This window comes from Balearica regulorum, chromosome 11 (genome assembly GCF_011004875.1).
Source record: "Balearica regulorum gibbericeps isolate bBalReg1 chromosome 11, bBalReg1.pri, whole genome shotgun sequence".
Taxonomy (NCBI): Eukaryota; Metazoa; Chordata; class Aves; order Gruiformes; family Gruidae; genus Balearica; species Balearica regulorum.
Genome location: NC_046194.1, coordinates 144,808 through 162,588, shown reverse-complemented (window position 1 = coordinate 162,588; position 17,781 = coordinate 144,808). Strand labels below are relative to the sequence as shown.

At 44.7% G+C, this 17,781-nt stretch overlaps 2 protein-coding genes across 4 annotated transcripts in view; one reads left to right on the top strand and one right to left on the bottom strand.

Moving 5' to 3' along the window:
• Positions 1–2,528: 2,528 nt before the first annotated feature.
• LOC104640561 (voltage-gated potassium channel KCNC1-like) lies at positions 2,529–7,508 on the bottom strand. Of its 3 annotated transcripts, XM_075762947.1 has the most exons (4): positions 7,355–7,508; positions 5,051–5,585; positions 4,731–4,829; positions 2,529–4,442 (listed from the first exon to the last, which is right to left on the bottom strand). In XM_075762947.1, exons 2-4 carry the CDS (start codon positions 5,540–5,542, stop codon positions 3,639–3,641), a joined length of 1,395 nt encoding a protein of 464 aa, XP_075619062.1. In that variant the 5' UTR covers positions 5,543–5,585; positions 7,355–7,508; the 3' UTR covers positions 2,529–3,638. The 3 variants fall into 3 exon arrangements, with proteins under 3 accessions (XP_075619062.1, XP_010307257.1, XP_075619061.1); XM_010308955.2 differs by lacking the exon at positions 4,731–4,829 and having other exon boundaries at positions 7,355–7,497; XM_075762946.1 differs by lacking the exons at positions 4,731–4,829; positions 7,355–7,508 and adding an exon at positions 6,472–7,327.
• A 3,075-nt stretch (positions 7,509–10,583) lies between these two features.
• Positions 10,584–17,781, top strand: part of LAS1L (LAS1 like ribosome biogenesis factor) — a 28,478-nt gene continuing 21,280 nt past the window's right edge. Inside the window, exons 1-6 of the mRNA XM_075762940.1 lie at positions 10,584–10,826; positions 11,545–11,670; positions 11,858–11,927; positions 13,070–13,151; positions 14,119–14,310; positions 16,220–16,266. Coding sequence (XP_075619055.1) covers positions 10,630–10,826; positions 11,545–11,670; positions 11,858–11,927; positions 13,070–13,151; positions 14,119–14,310; positions 16,220–16,266 — 714 coding nt within the window. The 5' untranslated portion in view covers positions 10,584–10,629. The remainder of the gene's footprint in view (positions 10,827–11,544; positions 11,671–11,857; positions 11,928–13,069; positions 13,152–14,118; positions 14,311–16,219; positions 16,267–17,781) is intronic.

The following is a 17,781-nucleotide window of genomic DNA, read 5'->3' as shown; positions in this document are numbered from 1 at the left end:
ACTAGATGATCTTTAAGGTCCCTTCCAACCCAAACCATTCTGTGATTCTGTGAGACGCCTCAGTACCTTCCTTTGCTGGGCTGTGCGGGAGTCATCAGGGAACTGTCTCACAAACTGCTCTTATGGCGACCAGCAGGCAGCAATGCTTTTCCCGTATCACTCACTAAAGCACAACTCTTCGCAGTGCTCCTCCTGCTTGGGAAATCTGCGGCTAAGAGGCCCCCCAAGAGAGAGAGAGGCGTGGTCTAGAGAGGAGAAGGGATTCTCACCTGCTTTGGCAAAGCTGTATTGCCAAGAACAGGCCCCTTTTCCCCATCGCTTTTGCACTGTGTGAAGCTGTGTTGGTGATGATTTCCCCAGTGACAAGCAACTCCTCATCCTTCCACGCTGGGGAGCACTAGGAACACGAAAGGAGGGGGAGCTGTATCTATTTCGTGCCGATTCAGAAGTCAGCACCAGTTAGCAGCACTGGTCAGCACGCGCGAGAGAATTTTCTGCTGTGAAAGCCTAAGCCGTTTTGCAGAACATGTTCTTTTTACTGGTATTTTCATGAAAGAAGTCAAAAGTGTACTTTGTCATATCATTTAGTTTTAGGCAGTGCTGCAAGGAGCAGGCAGCTGGACTCGATGGTCCTTATGGGTCCCTTCCAACTTGAGATATTCTATGTTTTTATGATTCTATGAAAAGTGGATTTTTTTACTTTCTGATCAATAACAATGGAAAGATTTTGATGAGCTAAAAATGCCTCATTACATCTTTCTTCTTTTGTACATTATATCTGTATTAATACATTATTGTGTGTGCATGTTAAACACAGCTGCATGTTTTCTCTCGTTTGCCTTTATTGCAATCAAGTGGTTTTACCACATCAAAATGAGACAATTTGGTATTCTCAAAGTGATTGTTTCACTCTGGACCGACCTGGTGATCACTGGGCTGTGTGAAACACACCCTAAGGATTAGGGAAGTTGCGAGTACTTTAGAGTCTCCTGCAGGACAGCGTGATCAGTGTCCTTCCCTCTCAACACAGTTACCTTTGGGCGTTTTCACACATGACAGCTATAACTTAAATGGTTTTTTGAAAACCACTAATCTTATTTTCAGCCCCAAGATACCAGTTTTCCACGCCTTCAAATCCCTAGCCCTAGTGTGGAGATAGTTTTATGATTTTTATATTATTATTTATATTATTAATATACAGAAAGCTATTTTTCCACAGTATCTTTTGGTGACTGGACAAACCTCAAAAGAGGCAACTCCAGTATGTAGCCAAGAAAATAATTTCTGTCTTTGGCACTTTGAAACTCAGCTGGATAATTATTCTCTGCAGGGAATTATATCATTCATTGCACTGTTCTCTAAGTTAAGCATATTTTTTAAGTCACTGTTTTCCTTATATATATATAGTACTTTGACTCTCAGAAAATGAGACTCTTTCCCCAAGGATACCGTAACATCTTCATTATGAAGATCATGAGCAAGGCATTGAAATCCAACTGAAGCTTGGCAACAGTTCATAGATGATGATCTTCCATATACTGCTCTTTAACTGGACAACAACTATTGATCTAACCAATTCTGCTTGCCACCAACTCCATGCAGGTTTTTTGGATTTAGAGTGCATACTCTTCCTCTGATAAACCCAGTGCTGAGTTCTCAGCAGGGTCAGGTCCGTTGATCCGGAGGAACTACCATTCCTCCATCACATCAATATTGACTTAATGTTGCTGCTCTAACTGCTGTTTTTATGACTGACTGACGTGACAGGAATGTACATTTGGATCTAAATGGAGTCGTGTTACAGTGTAATACCCTGTTCTGATGTTCACATCATGCTTCCTGTGCAGAAATGGGACTGCCATGCGCATTTAGAGAGCACCCTCTTCTGGGGGCAGCAGCGAAGGCTGCTCCCCTCAATTGCAGAAAATGTCTCAGGTGAAGCATCTGCTGAAAAACGTATGTATACCAGCAGAGCTGGCTAAGCACAGAAATAAGCACTGGAGAATTCTGAACCACGTCCTAACTTCACAGCCAGTAAGATGTAACTGTCCCAGGGATTTGACTTGGATTCTTAAAATGGGGCCGTGGCCTATGATAATATCGTGGACCCTTTCCCAGACTGGGGAGAACTCGAGAACAGGACTGGTAAATCTTTGTTAAACTGTTGCAATTAATATTAATTTCCAAGAAGATGATATATGTCCACAGAAAACATAGCACCACTTCCACCTAATTCAGAAAAATTCCTATGCACTGGCATGCGTGGCTTTACCCCGCTCACCCCCTCCCCTCTACGCATAGCAAAGGTGGGTGCACGAGAACATCTAGATCTTCCTTCCACTGCCAGGATGTCTACAACTTCTCATGTGCTTTGTGCCTGAAATGTTTGCAGTGTTTCTTCTTTCTCCTTAGACAAAAATTAATTAATTGTAATGGCATTGGAATAGAGGGAAGTTACCTGGTTTCAATAAAAATAAAGCAGCCTTAAAATGCCACCCTGAACAGAAAAATCATAGTGACAGACAAAACTTAATCAAAATTGCATTTAAAATACAGCCTTAATGAAATTTAAATACATAAATGTTATTGTATACAGAAATTTTTACTTACTAAACAAAATAATCTCAGCACATCATCCTGCTGTATAAACAATGGGATGTATTTTTTCCTCCTATCTCAACAATATTTGTTATTTCAAAATTACACATAAGTAACAATTAAGACTATCCACTTAAAAGATAAATATTCCTAGTTTATATCTATGCCTTAAGAAAGTAAATGACATTAAAATTATATTGAGTCGTGTAGATTATGTTCTCCCTTTTGAACAGCAAAACCCAGGTATTTCGGCTAATTGCTCAGTGACTTTGTTACATAAACATCAAGAACTGTTGAAACGTGTTGATCCACTGGAAGTCTCCAATGAAATTTTGATCTCAGAGGTCAATGAAAGGTTGCCATTGACTTCCGCAGAGCTAAAAAGGACTCAAATGCCACAGCAATTCCTGTGAGCCTGCAAAGCAGGTTATCAGTGCTGGCTCTCAGGACCACAGATACCCAGTGCAGCCTGCTCCCTTCTTTACATCAGTGCGGGTGTGCAGGCAAATCAGATGTACTGGCTTCTTTACGTGAAATGAAGAAACAGAACATTGTTTAAAAAAAACCCCAAGCCCATGTTTCCTCCTCGCTGTCAGATCAGGACCATGCACAAATCTTTCCCAGCATGCAAAATGAGATTATGGCCTGTCAGGCAATGGAGGGCATAGCTAGCGTCATGGGGTTTATGCCAGCTGAGGGAATACGCTGTGGCCCCAGGTCATGGAACTGGGCGACGTGGTGCACATTCAGGCTACAATGCAGCATCACAGCCTGTCTCTGAACAGCTAGATGAGCAAGAGAATCTGTGGCATGTAGAAGAGCATGGGATGAAGTACAATATGGGAAAGACCCACGGCATTCAACAGGTCTGATCAGTTGTGTACCAAGTACTGCAACCTGAGGCCTCACCAATGGTTTGAAATATGCTAAGGCAGCAAGTAAATGCAGTAAGAACTATTTGCACTCCCTTCCCACCAAAGGGAATAAACCACGCTGAAGGTTTATTGCTAAAGGCAAAGGGGAACAGAGGTTCTGAAGTGTTAATGTTTCTTGCTCCTTTTCAGTTTCTGTTTGAAGATAGCAATGTCATAATAGCTTTTAAATTTCACCAGGAAAATGGGTATTGGGATGATAATAGTTAACATGCCGAATACTGCAGCTAAGGCTGCTGTCACTTGGCCAACTGTTGTAAGAGGGATAATATCTCCGTAGCCCACTGTAGTGAGTGTGATCAAAGCCCACCAGAAGCAAACAAGAATGTCAGTGAAGTGCAGCTCTCCTGTGTAGGAGGGATGGCTACCCAGCAACTCCCCATAGAAAAAGAGAGAGCCAAAGAAGAGGGTCTCAAAGGCCAAAATCATCAGCAGGATGCAAATCTCTCTAAGGATAGACTTGAGGGTGTAGCACAGAACCCTGAGGATCAGTGGTGTTTCTATCAGCTTGGATATCTTCAGGAGCTTGAGGAGATAGACAATGCGAACAAAGCCCAACCAAAGCCCCAGGCTCGGTGTTCTCTGGATCTGCCCAGCCACGAAAAGTTCAATATAAACTGGAAAGAGGGAGAGGAAGTCAACCACGTTCAGGGGATTTTGGAAGAACAACTTCTTGTCTGGGCAGAAACAAAACCGCACAGAGAACTCAAAAGTAAACCAGAGAACACAGAAAAGCTCCAGATGAAGCAAGTAGGCAGCCTGGTGGTAATAGAGTTCATGGTTGTCGTGGGAGACCTCAGAATAGCCAACAAAGGTGAAATTAGCAGTAAAGAACTCAAATTGTGCCTTGGTCTCCTCACAGAATATGATGACAATTCCAACGATGAACAGCAGAGAAACAAAAGCCAAGCACTGCAGAGGGAGGAAAAGGCACACATGCAATTAGTCCAACAAATAAGTGTCCCATAACCTCTCTGCCCCACCACAACCCCAGGATCCCCTCCACAGGCACAGAACAATCCCAGACTAATCTTTCTCAAATCACCATTGTTTTGCTCACAGGGAGTGCATTTTCTCCTTCCAGATTTGAAAAATAATAGACAAGATTGGAGTCAAAGAAAAAAACCACCTGAAGTCCTACACTGGAGTTTGTAAGGAAGGGGAAACGTCTGGCAGCTGGACTAATGTGGACAGACTCACACTGAGGGCCTCTTCAGCACTAAATGTTGGCTCCAGAAATACCAGCAGTACAGAAAACGTCCTCTGCAGTCTCTGACTTGGGTTTGTTGTTCTGCATGCCTGACATTTCAAAGAGGCACAGGGCATGCATTTTGTACAGAGAACAGGGACAAGAGGAGGAGAGAAGGAGGAGGTGTCTGTTAATGAGAAGAGATAATTTTATTTTCTTTTTTAATCTGGGACTCAAAGCGTACTTCTCAAAGCTATGAACACCTTAGCATTTTTCATGGACCCATTCCAGTAATCCCAAAAGACATATCCATCTCTCCATATAATATTACCTTAGCAGTGAAAGAGGAAAAGGGTTTTTCAAATAAAGACCAAATCTTTGGCTGCCACCTGGTTCGCCAGCTGAAATCCTGTCTTTCTGTCTGGACTATGAGGCACTGGTCATCAGTCCGTTCATTTTCATCCCAAATGTTAAACTCCTCTGGCTGCACCTCTTTGTTATTCAGCTTCAGCCAGCAGCAGGATGCTAGCTGTGTCTCATTTATTTCCCAGAAAGCCAGCTCTTCTTCTAAGACTGACCTACAGGTATCAATGGGGCAGTGGAAATGTTTGGTCCTATAATAGTTCAACACGTAGCTGAAGATCTCAGGACTCCTATCAAAAAAGAACTCTTTGGTGGTGGGATCGTAGTCGTAGATGCTTGGGGCATGGGGGTCTGTTAGGCTGCACAGCTTGGTCCCTGGGAAGGTCCGGAGGGTGCTGCTGTATGTCTCATATCTGACTCCCCCAATATTCAGGATTATTTTTTCCTTGGCGCCTTCCATCTGTGGAGGAGGGAGGTGCAAATCCTCATATGCTCTTTTTTATCTTCAGTCAAAAAGAGAAGAACACAAATTAAAAGAAGTAAAGCAAGTTTTGGAGCAGGAAGGTTTTCCAGGGTACCTCATTCCAGTGCTTTTAAAGCACATTTTGTGTCTGAAACCTGCATCTCCTCTAAGGGGAAGGAACTTCTGCCATTCCCCATCACATTCAGTACCTGTTCCTAGACTCTGCTCCATGGCCATATTGTCTGAGAGCTTTTCAGGAGATGCATCCAAAAAAAATGTCAAACATCTGGTTTGCTTTGCTCTCCCTCTCAGCTTCTCCCCATGGGGACAGAGCACGCAGTCCAGAGTCTGTTTCACCACATTTTTTCATATACTATACATAACCATTGCAATAAACTTATTTGAGGTGAAGTTCTCATTCCCAAGACATTCGTTCCACTATCCCTCCCCTCATCTAGTTCTTCCATCTCCGCCTCCAATTTCTTTCTCCACAAGCAGTTTTATGCTGAGACCTCCATGTGCCAAACAAGTGAAAGTCCCCAACGGCTTATTCTCCAAACAAGTCTTTAAACATAATCTCCTGTGTTGAGCCTGGCATAACAAGATTCACAAGAGACCCTGCTGCCTGGTGGGAACATTTAAGTTGTCTGAGTTATGCTTTTCCCTTGAGTCTTCCCTGTACAGAGTCCCACTGTGCCAAATCACCTTTCCCTCTGCAGGAAGCTGCTCCTTACCTGGAATCTACGTGCAGGATTCCTGGACTAGATAGAAATGCAGAACAATATACTGCCTCCTCCCCTCAGGGCTGGCTGACACCTCAGAATAGCACCAGAGCCTGCTGCCAAGGCTTCTGGCATTGGAAAGCATGTTCAGTTGTTTATTTCCTGTAATATATCCCCTGATTTGCTCTTCAAAATACAACATACCTGGGAGAAACTCGAACCCTGCTTTATGAACATTATTCTAAGAAGGGAGGAAAACCATCGATCTCTGTAGCCTCAGGAGCACGTAGGAGAACTGCAGAATAGGGACAGGATATTCTTCACAAAGTGACTAGGTTTGTTTTTCACCCACATGTATCCATTTCTGACTGTCTGTACCCCTCCATTTCCTCTCCTCCATTCCTACGCATTTCCATCCACAGCAACCTGTGTATCTTTCCTGCTTGGACTCTCTTACCCAGAGATGGCTGTTCAGTGTGCTGAGACCAGATACACAGAAATTCCAGCTGTCCCTCCTCCATTTTTTGCAGAAAGTGCTGAGAATGGGAGTCACAGGTCACTTCTGCAAAAACCTTTTTCATCCAGGGTCAGCAAGGAAACAAGCCCTGTACCAGGGGAGACTCCCAGAAGTAAAGAACTACATACAGCACCTCATTTAGCCTTTTTTCAGAAAAGGCTGGAAGCTGCAGCTTGGTCACACACTCATGGCACAAGAAAATTACTGTCCATCTGCTGTCCTTGACAATCCCAACATGTGTGAGGCTTGATGCAGCTTCACCCTAAAACTTCCACCAACTTCAACGAGAGCGGGATTGAGCATAAGGACTAACAGTATGCAGGCATTGCTTAGTACTTGCTGCACAGGAATCCACACAGCGTGATTCTAAGCAGGTTAGATTAATTCAGAACTCAGCAAATCTGGAGTTACATTATTGGCCTCTGTTGCCTAGCTCTCTAGAGAGCACAGTGATTTTTGAGCCCCCAACTAAACTTGCCTTTATCTGCTTATAATGCCAGATACCTCTTGCTCAAACATAACAATCCCCATGTGAGAAATGAGCCGAGAAGTGCCATTTCATATTCTTACCTTGGTGCTATGGCAGCAACCCTGCAACCAGAAGAAAGGAGAAGAGACTGGGAAGAAGAGAGACAAATTCAGTGAAAACAGGATGTTCGATGGCTAGTCTCCAAAGCTCAAGCCTCATAGAGGCCAGAAAACAAAACCAGCCAATAGCACTGAAAAGATGCAGAGGCCCCTCTCCCTTGCTCTCTGCCCTATCAGCACTGACTCTCCCCGCTCCAGGGAATAACACTCAAACAAGAAGGCAACAACTGCCAGGCCAGATATGCTCTGACTACTCTGCCACCCACTGCTCTACTAACAATCTCAAAGGTCCATGGTGTTTGGGAAATACATGGGACCAATTAGAGATTAAACTATCAAGCCACAGAAAGGCAGACAGAGCATGGTTCTTTCTTGGCTGTGACTTACTCAAGGTTGAGTTAAAAACCAACATAGAAAACAACAGGAACAAACAAACAAATCGCCTGACCTTCTTGCCACACTCTCTCCTTTTTTGGTTTAAAGGGCTTTTTTCATTTTTGGATGACCCAAAGCTTAGCCTTTTGCATCCACTGATTTTAAATGCCTTTTTTTTTTTTTTTTGGTCATTGGTTACTCCAGGAAGAAGGTTGGCACATAGTTGTTAATCCCAGTCAAGAAAGGCATGCTGCGTGTGAAATTTCCTTTCAGCTGACATTCCAAGGCCATTTCTAGATATCACCTCTGCTTACTTCAAACTCTCTGGAAAGAAAGTAGGAAAAGGAATTTCTTTATTCCCAGCAAGAGCAAGACTACTCAGGAAGGCTCTGGGGTCTTCCTTTTCAGTTATACAAAAGAAAAGTAGATTCATGTCTCTTTAGAAGAAGTATTATCACAGTTCATCTGCTGGACTTTTAATTTTAATCCACTACCTACATTACCATGACAGACTGACATCTCTCTCCTTTTAAAAAATAGGGTTTCCATTTAGGCCTTTTACCTAGATAGCAGTCTGGTTCTTCGCTCTTCATTGGCACTTCACCTGCAGATGCAAGTAATCTCACTCACCCTAACCATCCAGATTCCCAAAGTACTACAGGGACACCACAGACGATCCTGGCCTCTTCTCTCAGCCAACACCACAGCAAGGCTGCAGAAACTAGAATGGCAAATTGCTGCCAGTCTTGTGGGGGACATTCTGGGCAACAAGCCATCTTTGCCCATTATCTCCCAATTCTGCACTGAGCAACCTCATAGCCATACATCACAAGCACAGCAACAGCACAAGCATAATTTCCCATAGATCCAGCCTCTGAAAGCATATGAAATGTGAAATCTATGCTGGTTCAGTCCTTGCTCCCTTCCATCTTTATAACAGACACCAAACTCTCCACATCTTCCTCCCTCTCCACAGAGAATGAGAAATACTCATTTTAATTTAACTTCTGATCTGTCTCTGAGGTTCTGGAAGCAGGTGATACGATCAAGTTTGATGCATCCTATCTGTTCCACAGCACTGCAGTACTTGCCTTTTACAACCTTCGCACTGCAGTTGATTTCTGAAACCCAGAAATAATCTGGCAAGCAAAATGACACATGGTGTTCCTATGCTCTGAATAAGACCTTTTGATTGCAGTAAACAGCTTGTCCTTTCAGAACATTTTTTAAGCAGATGAAAAGTGCAACTCCATTCCCAGAGAACAGGGCCTTATTCCAAGTTTTCTCCCTGCCCCATATCTTCTGAGAATTCACTTTCACTGTATGAGGCACTGCAGGAGTTTGGCAACAAATGTTAAATCTGTTCCCTTGACCTTACACTTCTTTTGAGTAATGAAACCCTTGTTTCAATTTGGCTTACATTTATTATCACCAAAGAACAAGGTAGATTTTTTTTGGGGGGGGGGAGGCAAGGGGTGGAGAGTAAGCTGTAATGAACCGAGGCATTTTTCAAATATGGCATTTTAACAGAACTGATTCGGCACTTCTTTCCCATAATCTTCGGTATTTAATAAAATAAATATTTCGTACAGGGCAGTTTTATAATTTTTTTCCTGTTCACTCATATTCAGATCCACATGGTCTCAAGTATGCATTCAGGCATACTCAGCTTCATCTAAATTAGGGAAGGCTTCATTAACTGCATTTATGCTAGAATATAAGAGGAGGTTTAGCTTTCCAGTATAAGCATTTCTTCAGAGAATGCTCATAAAAAGCTGGTAAGGATGATTAACAGTTTTGCAAACCAAATCTCACTTTGGAATATTGAACAAAAAAGCTTAAGCTATCCTAAAGTCCTGACAGCCTTGGGGAAACACCCAGCTACTCTTTAGGTGCTGGAGATAGCAGAACCTACAGGCTTAGCCTTTCTACTAGCAAAACCAGTGTAAGCAGCTTCTGTGGACTTCCTCCTCCAGTGCTTTTATCCCATCCTGTATTTCAGTTCCACCTTCCCTCTGACCTCTAACACAAGTGTATTCCTGGGATTATGCAAACAAATCAGCCAAAAGAGAAGTTTTTAAAAAAATAAAAAAAGCCTCCAAAAATAAGGTGATTTGTACCCTGGATCATTTTCTGATTCAGCCTACTGCAAAAACCTGTAAAATGTTGCAGCTGGAAAGAAGAGCAGTTGCGTCTCCTGCAAATAGAGATACGTACAGCCAAGGCTGGACAGGGACGCTGAAAGCGTCTACACGACGCGTGCTGCTTCGGTCAGGAGACCTGCCTCCTCCCTCTCCCTTTAGGCCCATGCCAAGCCCCGTCTGCCCAACAGCGCTGGGTTCGGTAAGGTCGCGCAGACAGGGCGTGAAGCCCTACGTTATCTGACTGCCTTCACAGGGACTGTGCTCCACATCCCACCAAGTCCAGCATCCTGCCCAGAAGTCCTCTGGCCACCTGTCCTCACGCCATTCCCTTCACCCTGACCTCAAACACATCTCACCATCCCTCAGCTTTCCCCCAACTACCTCAGGAGCAAACACAGCTGCCCCCCACCAGCCGCAAAACACCCAAGGCCCTTCTAGCTGTGGACCACTGGCCCTGCAGCGAATCACTGGACGAGACAACCCCCCCTAAACCTGGGAGACGAGCCCTACAGCTCTCGGACGAGCCCGGCGGCCCCAGGCGGCCCGAGAAGCGCCCCAGGCTCACGACGCCACAGGGCCGACACCAACCCCCCCGCGCCCGCCGCCACCGCCCGCCGCCACCGCCCGCCCTGGAAGCGGCCCCCGCGCCCCGCCCCGCCCCGGAAGCTCGGCGCAGGCTCGGCGCAGGCTCGGCGCAGGCTCGGCGCAGGCAGCGGCGGTGGAGTGGCGGGCCGTGGCATGGCGGGCTGCGCGGAGCTGGCCTGGCGCCGCGGGCGGCGGTGTTTGTCCCCGGCCCGGAAGCGGCTCAAGCCGCTTCGGACTGTGGTGGCGTGGAGGGGCAGGGCGGAGTGGGACCAGGTGATGGTGGGGCTGTACTGCGGGGACAGCCGGCTGCAGCAGGAAGCGCTGGACCGGGTCTCGGCCTGGAAGAGTCGGTACGGGCCGCACACCGCGAGCAGGCCAGCGCGCTGCGGCCCTGCGGGGCTGGCGCTGCCTTCTAGGCCGCCTCCTGTACACCTGAAGCGGCCCTGCCCGCCCTCCGCCCTCGGCTGGTCCCGACGCTTTCTGTCTTGGGCCCCATGGGCGCCCGGGACCCGGCCGCAGCTCCCCGTCCCCGGTGCTGCGCCGCGGCCGGGGTTATGTGTGCAGATCGCCGGTGCTGCCGGACAGGCAGCTCCGCCTTGCAGGCTGCCGCCCTCACGCTGTGTGCTTCCTGCACGTAGCTCGTGTCAGCAGTAGGCTGGGGCCGGGGGGGCCGGGGGAGGCAGAAGCCCAGCACGCCTGCACTTTGGCAGGCTGGTTTGTCAAGGCAGAGTGCTGCAATGAGCACACGCAGGGCCCCCAAATCGCTGCCCTCTGTTTGTTTTGCCCCTGCTGCGTCCATGCAGAAGGGCAGTCTAGGTATGGCGTCTTGTATTGTGTATGCGCTTAGCGTAGCAGTAAGTACTCGTTTAACATACGGTTAGGAGTAACCACGTAAGCACTCTTTTCCAAATAAAAGCCTTTTGGAACCAGCCTTCGATGCTGTTTTCTGCACAGTATTTCTCAGGCTGCTGCGTTACCACAGAACACAAAAAATATCCAGAAAGCCACACCTCTTGCAGAGGGAGTGTATTGTTGTGAGACTGCTCACCTGGTTTTTCCTTTGTCTAGGTACGGTCCCAAAATGCCTCTTGCAGTGGATTGCACTGCTGAACTGATTCGTTGCAAGGTCCTGGATTCGTCTGGCAGATTGAAGTCGCATGAGCTCATCCTTTCTTATGGGCTGGCTCTTGTAAGGTAGGGCTCTGAAGGCCTATGTGCTGTGAGAGAGAGACTGGGACAGATAGCATTATTCAGCTGTCTGATTTCACTTTGCATCTCTGGGACCACAATGTTATTCAGGCTGTGGGGGACTTGTCTCTGGGGTTCCAAGTTTCTCTGCAGTTCTTGATAGTCATTTATCTTTTCTGTAACCTGCGTGCAGGTTTGTCAACTTGATCACAGAAAGGAAACAGAAAATGGTCAGCATTCCTCTGAGACAATTAGCCAGAGAGGTAAATATCTAATAAGAGTTCCTTGATAATTTATGTATATACAGTAAGCATATGCATTGTCTATTAACAACACTGGATGGAGGGAGTTGTGGGGTGGGTCATTCTTTTGTAACCAAAATAATAGATATAGGTGCCAATTCTTTCCAACTGCAAAGTTTTAAAGAGGCTTGATGTAACTAGATCTAAAACTTTCTTCTTTAGAGTCAGATTAGGAGTAACAAAGGCTGATGTTCATTAAAGCGTTTTGAATCATATGTGATCAAAAGTCTTGATTTGCATATAGATGGTCCCACTTAACATATGTACCACACATTTTTGTTTCTTAACTACTAAGATATGGAAAAAGAGCTAAATCTGTGGTTTATAAATTCTAGTCTTTGACAAGCGAGGTTATACATAAAAAGCGCTTAATCACGTTTGCAGGCATTTTCATTTCGTGTCTCACTTGAGGTGAGCTTGTCCACTTCTCTGTGGAGCAACTTGAGTCCTTTTATTGTCAGCTGCACTGAGCATTATATTTGGGTCTGAACAGCAATTTTTGAAAGTGAAGAACAGACAGTATTTGAGACTCTCTTATATATGCAGCCTTGTCTGGGACCCCTATGTGAGAATGATGAATGGATTTTTTTTTCTTTGCTAGGTTTTTAAGAAAGGTGCTGCTTCTCACCTTTTAAAACTGATTGAGCTTAAAAATGAAAGTCTTGCATAGTTGAAGTTAGTTGTCCTTAGGAAAGTTGCAAAAAATTTGAGTATTATATATGACATGATTTGTGTCTTTGATACACAAACTGTCATCCAGAATGTTTCATCAGTTTAAATGCAATTTAACTGCTTCTCAGTATCTTGTTAAATTATACATAGCACCTCTGTCTAAAAAGACATCTGTTGTGAGTAACATTGAAGAAGTTAAACTGTAAAATCCCAAGTTTGTATGGATCCTAGGCCACAGGAGGAGCGGGATCAGAGAGGAGGGGGTCTCAGCCCACCCTTGAAGTGGGAAGCTGGGGGACTGTGGTGCAGGAGTGGCCTGGAGGAGGCTGTTCCCACCCAGGTAGAGGTTCTCTGCGGCCTCATAGGGCTGCATGCAGTTGTGGCCTCATGCGGCAGGAACTGGGGAGTAACGCCGGTGGCTGTTCTTCCAGGTGGATATCCCCATCTGGGTTGTGGATCTCCGGCATGAGCTGACCCACGGGAAGCTGCCACGGCTGGCTCTGTGCCGCAAGGGTGAGTGCTGCCGGTGGGCGGTGTTGGGAGGGCCTGGTCTGAGGTGTGCTCTGGGCAGCAATGCCAGTGCTGCAGGCCCTGAGGGGAGCACCCCTCCCTCTATTTTGGGGCAGGGCAGGTAGCAAGCTCATCCTGGCAGGCAGGGTTTGCCGCTGCCCTGTGGGCGTAGCTGAACTGTGTCCACTGGCTCTGGGCTGTGGTGCATCACAGGGAAGGTGTTCGGAGACTTTCTCCTTCCCTGCAAAAAAATACTGGAAACAACAGTTCGGCCCTCTTGCTTCTTTACAGCACAGGAAGTTCATCTCAGGGAAAGAGGTAAATGTTTTTCCTGGTGGTTTTAGAGATACCCGAGCCTCTTAAAATCCCATTTAGGGAGAAATGCAGTAGGTATTGCAAGCCTGAATGAATGACCAGCTCATGGTGTTTGAAGGGATTCCTGGGAATTTTGGGTTAAGCACTGAGCAGCCAGTTAAACAACCTTCAGCAGGGTCCTTAGATTGAGTTGGGCAGCGAAATAGTGATGGGAGAAAAGGGGGTTTCTTTCCATTCTATCTAATGTATGCCTACTGTAGTGTGTGCGCAGAAGAATAATGTTATTGTTACAGACACTGTGTTGATCATGATGCTACTAAAGAATTGACTCATTTTCTCATCAGAATGCCACTGCCGGGACTTAGTTTCTGCTTAAATTTGGCCTACCTTGAGCTAAGTGTAGCACTACAGCAGTGTCCCATCTTTTTTGTTGCCAAAAAACCAGTGGGTGGGTTTTACCAGGCCTGTGGTTTTTGTTGGTTGGTTGGTTATTTTTTAAACTCATTCACCTTTTCATTAATGGAGTTGTATCTGATTTCAGTATTTGTAACTTGTTAACAGCATTTCTTTTAGTTAGCAATGTGCCACCTGCATTATTTTTTCCAGTAATGCAGAAAACCTCCCTGAGAAGAGAATGTTTTCTGTTCTCCCTTAGGTTGTGATGTTGTGCTGGACTGGCTACGAAAGACGTATTGGAGCCGTCAGCTGGGCAATAACTTGTGTGAAGAAAGTGAGGATGAGGAAGAGGAGCAGGAAGAGGTAGAAGCAAATGCAGAGTTGGACAATGATGCATGGGAGATTCGAACCCCACAGCATGAGGCCTGTCAGAAGCACAAGGAATTCCATGGTAGGTGTCCCTAGAACAGTGGCAGATACAAGGATTAGGTATGTCCCATGCTAGAGAAAGCAGTTTAAAACTGTCATCTTCTAGCCCTGACAATGCATGAAGATACACCTTCAGCTCAGGTTTTTGGATTCCTCTTTGGGCCTTGGTGGATTCTTGAGGTGACTGACTTTGTTATTATTAGCTCACGGAATATGTAGCATAAAATCTTTTACTTCTATTGAATATGCAGTATCCTAATCAGTAGCAACAGTTGTATTGGGATGGTTTAGGACCAAGCATTGTAAAAATTAGTTCTAGTGTCTTGACAGCCACATTTTTGATATTGAGGCCACTGCTGACAAAGAAGGCTATAGTGCTTTTATAGCCCTCAAAACTCTGTAGATTCAAAACTTGAGCAAGAGCAGGATAAAGGCAGTTCAACCAGTTTCAAAATACTTTGCACATGGACAGAAAAATCAGTAGCTGCCAGTAGTATATAAAAAAAATAAAAATCACAGGTAACTCAACTTGGACGTAATTGAAGATTTAAAGTGCAAAATTGGTAAACTGTTCCAGTAGTTGCTTTTCCATCACCAGAAGTCTGTGAACCCCAAATAAGGAGCTTTTCTCAAAGTGGATTTCTGGTTTGAATGACTTACTGGAGGAAGCAGGAGTTCGGATTAGATGGCTGGTCTGTGAGCTTGAGGCATGTGAGGTATCGAACAGTACCTCAAATAGTAAAACCAATTAGTCTTTTTTTTTTTTTTTTCTCTGACAAAACATGGCATGCTTATGGGAAGCAACTCACCCAACAGATTACAGCAGCCCAATCCAAGGTCCAGAGAGTGCAGAAATGATGAAGTGACCCTTATCGCTCCCTGGGAGGTCATACTAGGTGACTACAATGATCTTTCTGGCTTTAGGATCTACGGATTTGTTGCAAGTCTTTTCTAGATTTTTTTGTAACAGACTCATATGTAGATACAGTGGCTGCGATCCAGAAAGTATTAGCTAATTTGTTGTGCACTTTGAGCTTAATACAGAATTTATGGGAACAATCCAAACCTAGAGGTGGTACTAAACTTTGTAATGGAGCAGGACTTGCCACTTTTTTTGTCATAGTGTATGTCTGGGCTTCTGTCTGACTTCATGTTGGATGAGATCCAAGCATGCACTATTCCTTCCTCTCCCAGGAAGGGAGCAACCCACCCCCAGTTGCTGAAAGAGAGAACCACAGAATGATACAGTAGGTTCTGTGATTTATATGTGCAGAGTAATGGAATGGCAATAGTATATCAGTCCTACAGCTCAAATGCATATCAAGTTTTATCTAGCTGATACTGGGTAGGCGGTGACACTGATAGCAGTGACAATGACACCTGAATGGTGAAGTATTTTGAAAGACAGTGCTATTTCAGGTGCAGTAAAAGTGGTCCACAGATAAAGAACATTTCATGTAGATGGTAAATTAAAGTTCAGTAAAGTCCAATAAGGATACGGTTGGTTATTGAATAGCCACAGTGCTGTTGCAATAGGTTTAAAATGCAAGTATGAGGAATACAAATATGCATCAGAACATGAACTGCCTAAGGGAAGAATTTCTTCCTAAACTGATCTATTTAGGGATTTTTTTTTTTTTTTGAGCTGTCTGGATTTATCCACTTGCCTGTCTTTGGCCACTGCGAGTGATAAAATACTAAACTCCCAGTTCAACCCCACTTGATAAAATTTATGTTGCTAGAAAAGTCTGGGAGCTTCAGAAAAGTAGGAGGCTTCAGAGTGTTGTCTGAATCAGAAATTATGACTTCATTTGACTGATGTCTTCCTTGTGTGTATATTCAGCAGAACTAAGCAGCTTGCCTGGATACAAAATTCCCTTATGTAGTTGATCCATTCCCTGTTTAAACTATATATTTATGTTTATTTCTAGAAAAAGTTAGAGATGTGCTGATATCCTACAAGAATGAGCAGTTTCGGGTAAGTGCAGTCCGATCATCAGCACTTTTGGTTCATTTCCTGCTTGTGGCGATAAGTCTTCTCTTTGTTCTTGCCCGAACTGAAGAACTGGTGCTCTTGGCCAGGCCTCATTTGAAATACCGGAGTGCTAGCTTGACTAAGTTGCTGTGCCAGGAGTTTATTGCATATAACTGCAGGGATCCCCTTTTTCCCTCTGTGTAGCATCCTCCCACAGTTCCAATCTGTCCAGAAGCATCAGTGATACAGAAGTGATATTTGTATCAGTACTGCAGAGGTGGCAGTCAGCCAGTGTCCACAGTGCTACTGACGCTTGTGAGGTTGTGTACTCTTGCCTAAACTAGTGCTACCATCTAGTGCGTAGCCCACAGGGGACCTGTGGCTGCTGCGTGTGCAGAGAGAGGCTTGGTTAGTTCCTTGTTCAGCTGTCTCTCCTAGTGTTCTCATACGTGGCTTGCCAAAGTAAAGTTTCACTGCTGAGAACAAGCAATTTGAGCTGTGATGGTTTCTAATGTGAACGCTTTGTTCGTGTTAATAAATGAGATATGTATTTATCGGACATCCCAAGTCTTCCTTGTCCAGGTGGACAGTGCTCAGTTTATCTTCGTTCATGCTAGTGTCTGTGGAAATTGAGACCTGTCATTCAGAAGTCATTAGCCCATGTTTTCTATTATCCATCGTATGTTTTTGCAGTGGCCCAGTGGCTGAGGTGCTGCAGTTCAGATTTGTGAATAATTTGCCCCAGAAATCTCTCTCTGCTCAGCTTCCCCTTCTTAATAATGGGATAGTTCTTAAGATGTGTTGAGAGCTGTGTTACAGACCCTGTAAAATGTCTTTGGATATGACCTCACCAACGTACTGTTGTTACTGGGGAGCTGTTCTCACTTTTATTTCGATTTATTTTGATTAATATCATTAGGGCCTAAAGGAGAAAGTGTGCTAACATGCCAGTGAAGTGTAGGCTTAATCAGCAATGAGAACTAGGGTCAGGAATTTTATTGAAAATGAACATCCAGTTTCCTTCATTGTCTTAGTTTTGGAGTATATAACATGATTATCCTTTGTTCATCCTTCCCTTTCTGTAGTTGGTACTGACTTATTTTGTACATTTTGCATTGCATTGTAAAGGAGACAAATTGATTATATGTGGTGAGTGACCGCTTAACATATTAACAGAACAGAGGGAAGTATTTCAAACTTAATAGGAAAATGCAACTTCAAAATTTAAACTGGCCAGGGTTGAATGGGGGAAAAGAGTCAGCTGCTAAAGAGTAATTTCAAAACTTTTGTTTCGAAGCTCATGTGAAACTTTCCTTATCCCATCAAAACGATTAAATACCAGCTGAAGAGTAGACTCTGTTATATGCCTCAATTTAATTGTATGCTGCATACTGTGCTTTTGAAATTTCTCTGTTCACCCTGTAAGGCTGCCTTTCTTGTTAAATGATTTCAACTGGTGTACCTCTAAGTCTGTCAGCTGTGAGAAAATACACCTGGAGTGTGAAAAATCAATGCTCT

What these genes read in the sequence shown, in the direction of transcription:
- LOC104640561 (XM_075762947.1), bottom strand. Translation starts at nt 5,542, where the DNA reads ATGGAAGGCGCCAAGGAAAAAATAATCCTGAATATTGGGGGAGTCAGA. An exon ending in TTTCCTCTTTCACTGCTAAG is followed by an intron (nt 4,830 to 5,050) that starts GTAATATTATAT and finishes TTGAAATGTCAG; the next exon opens with GCATGCAGAACAACAAACCC. An exon ending in GTGCTGAAGAGGCCCTCAGT is followed by an intron (nt 4,443 to 4,730) that starts GTGAGTCTGTCC and finishes CTCCCTCTGCAG; the next exon opens with TGCTTGGCTTTTGTTTCTCT.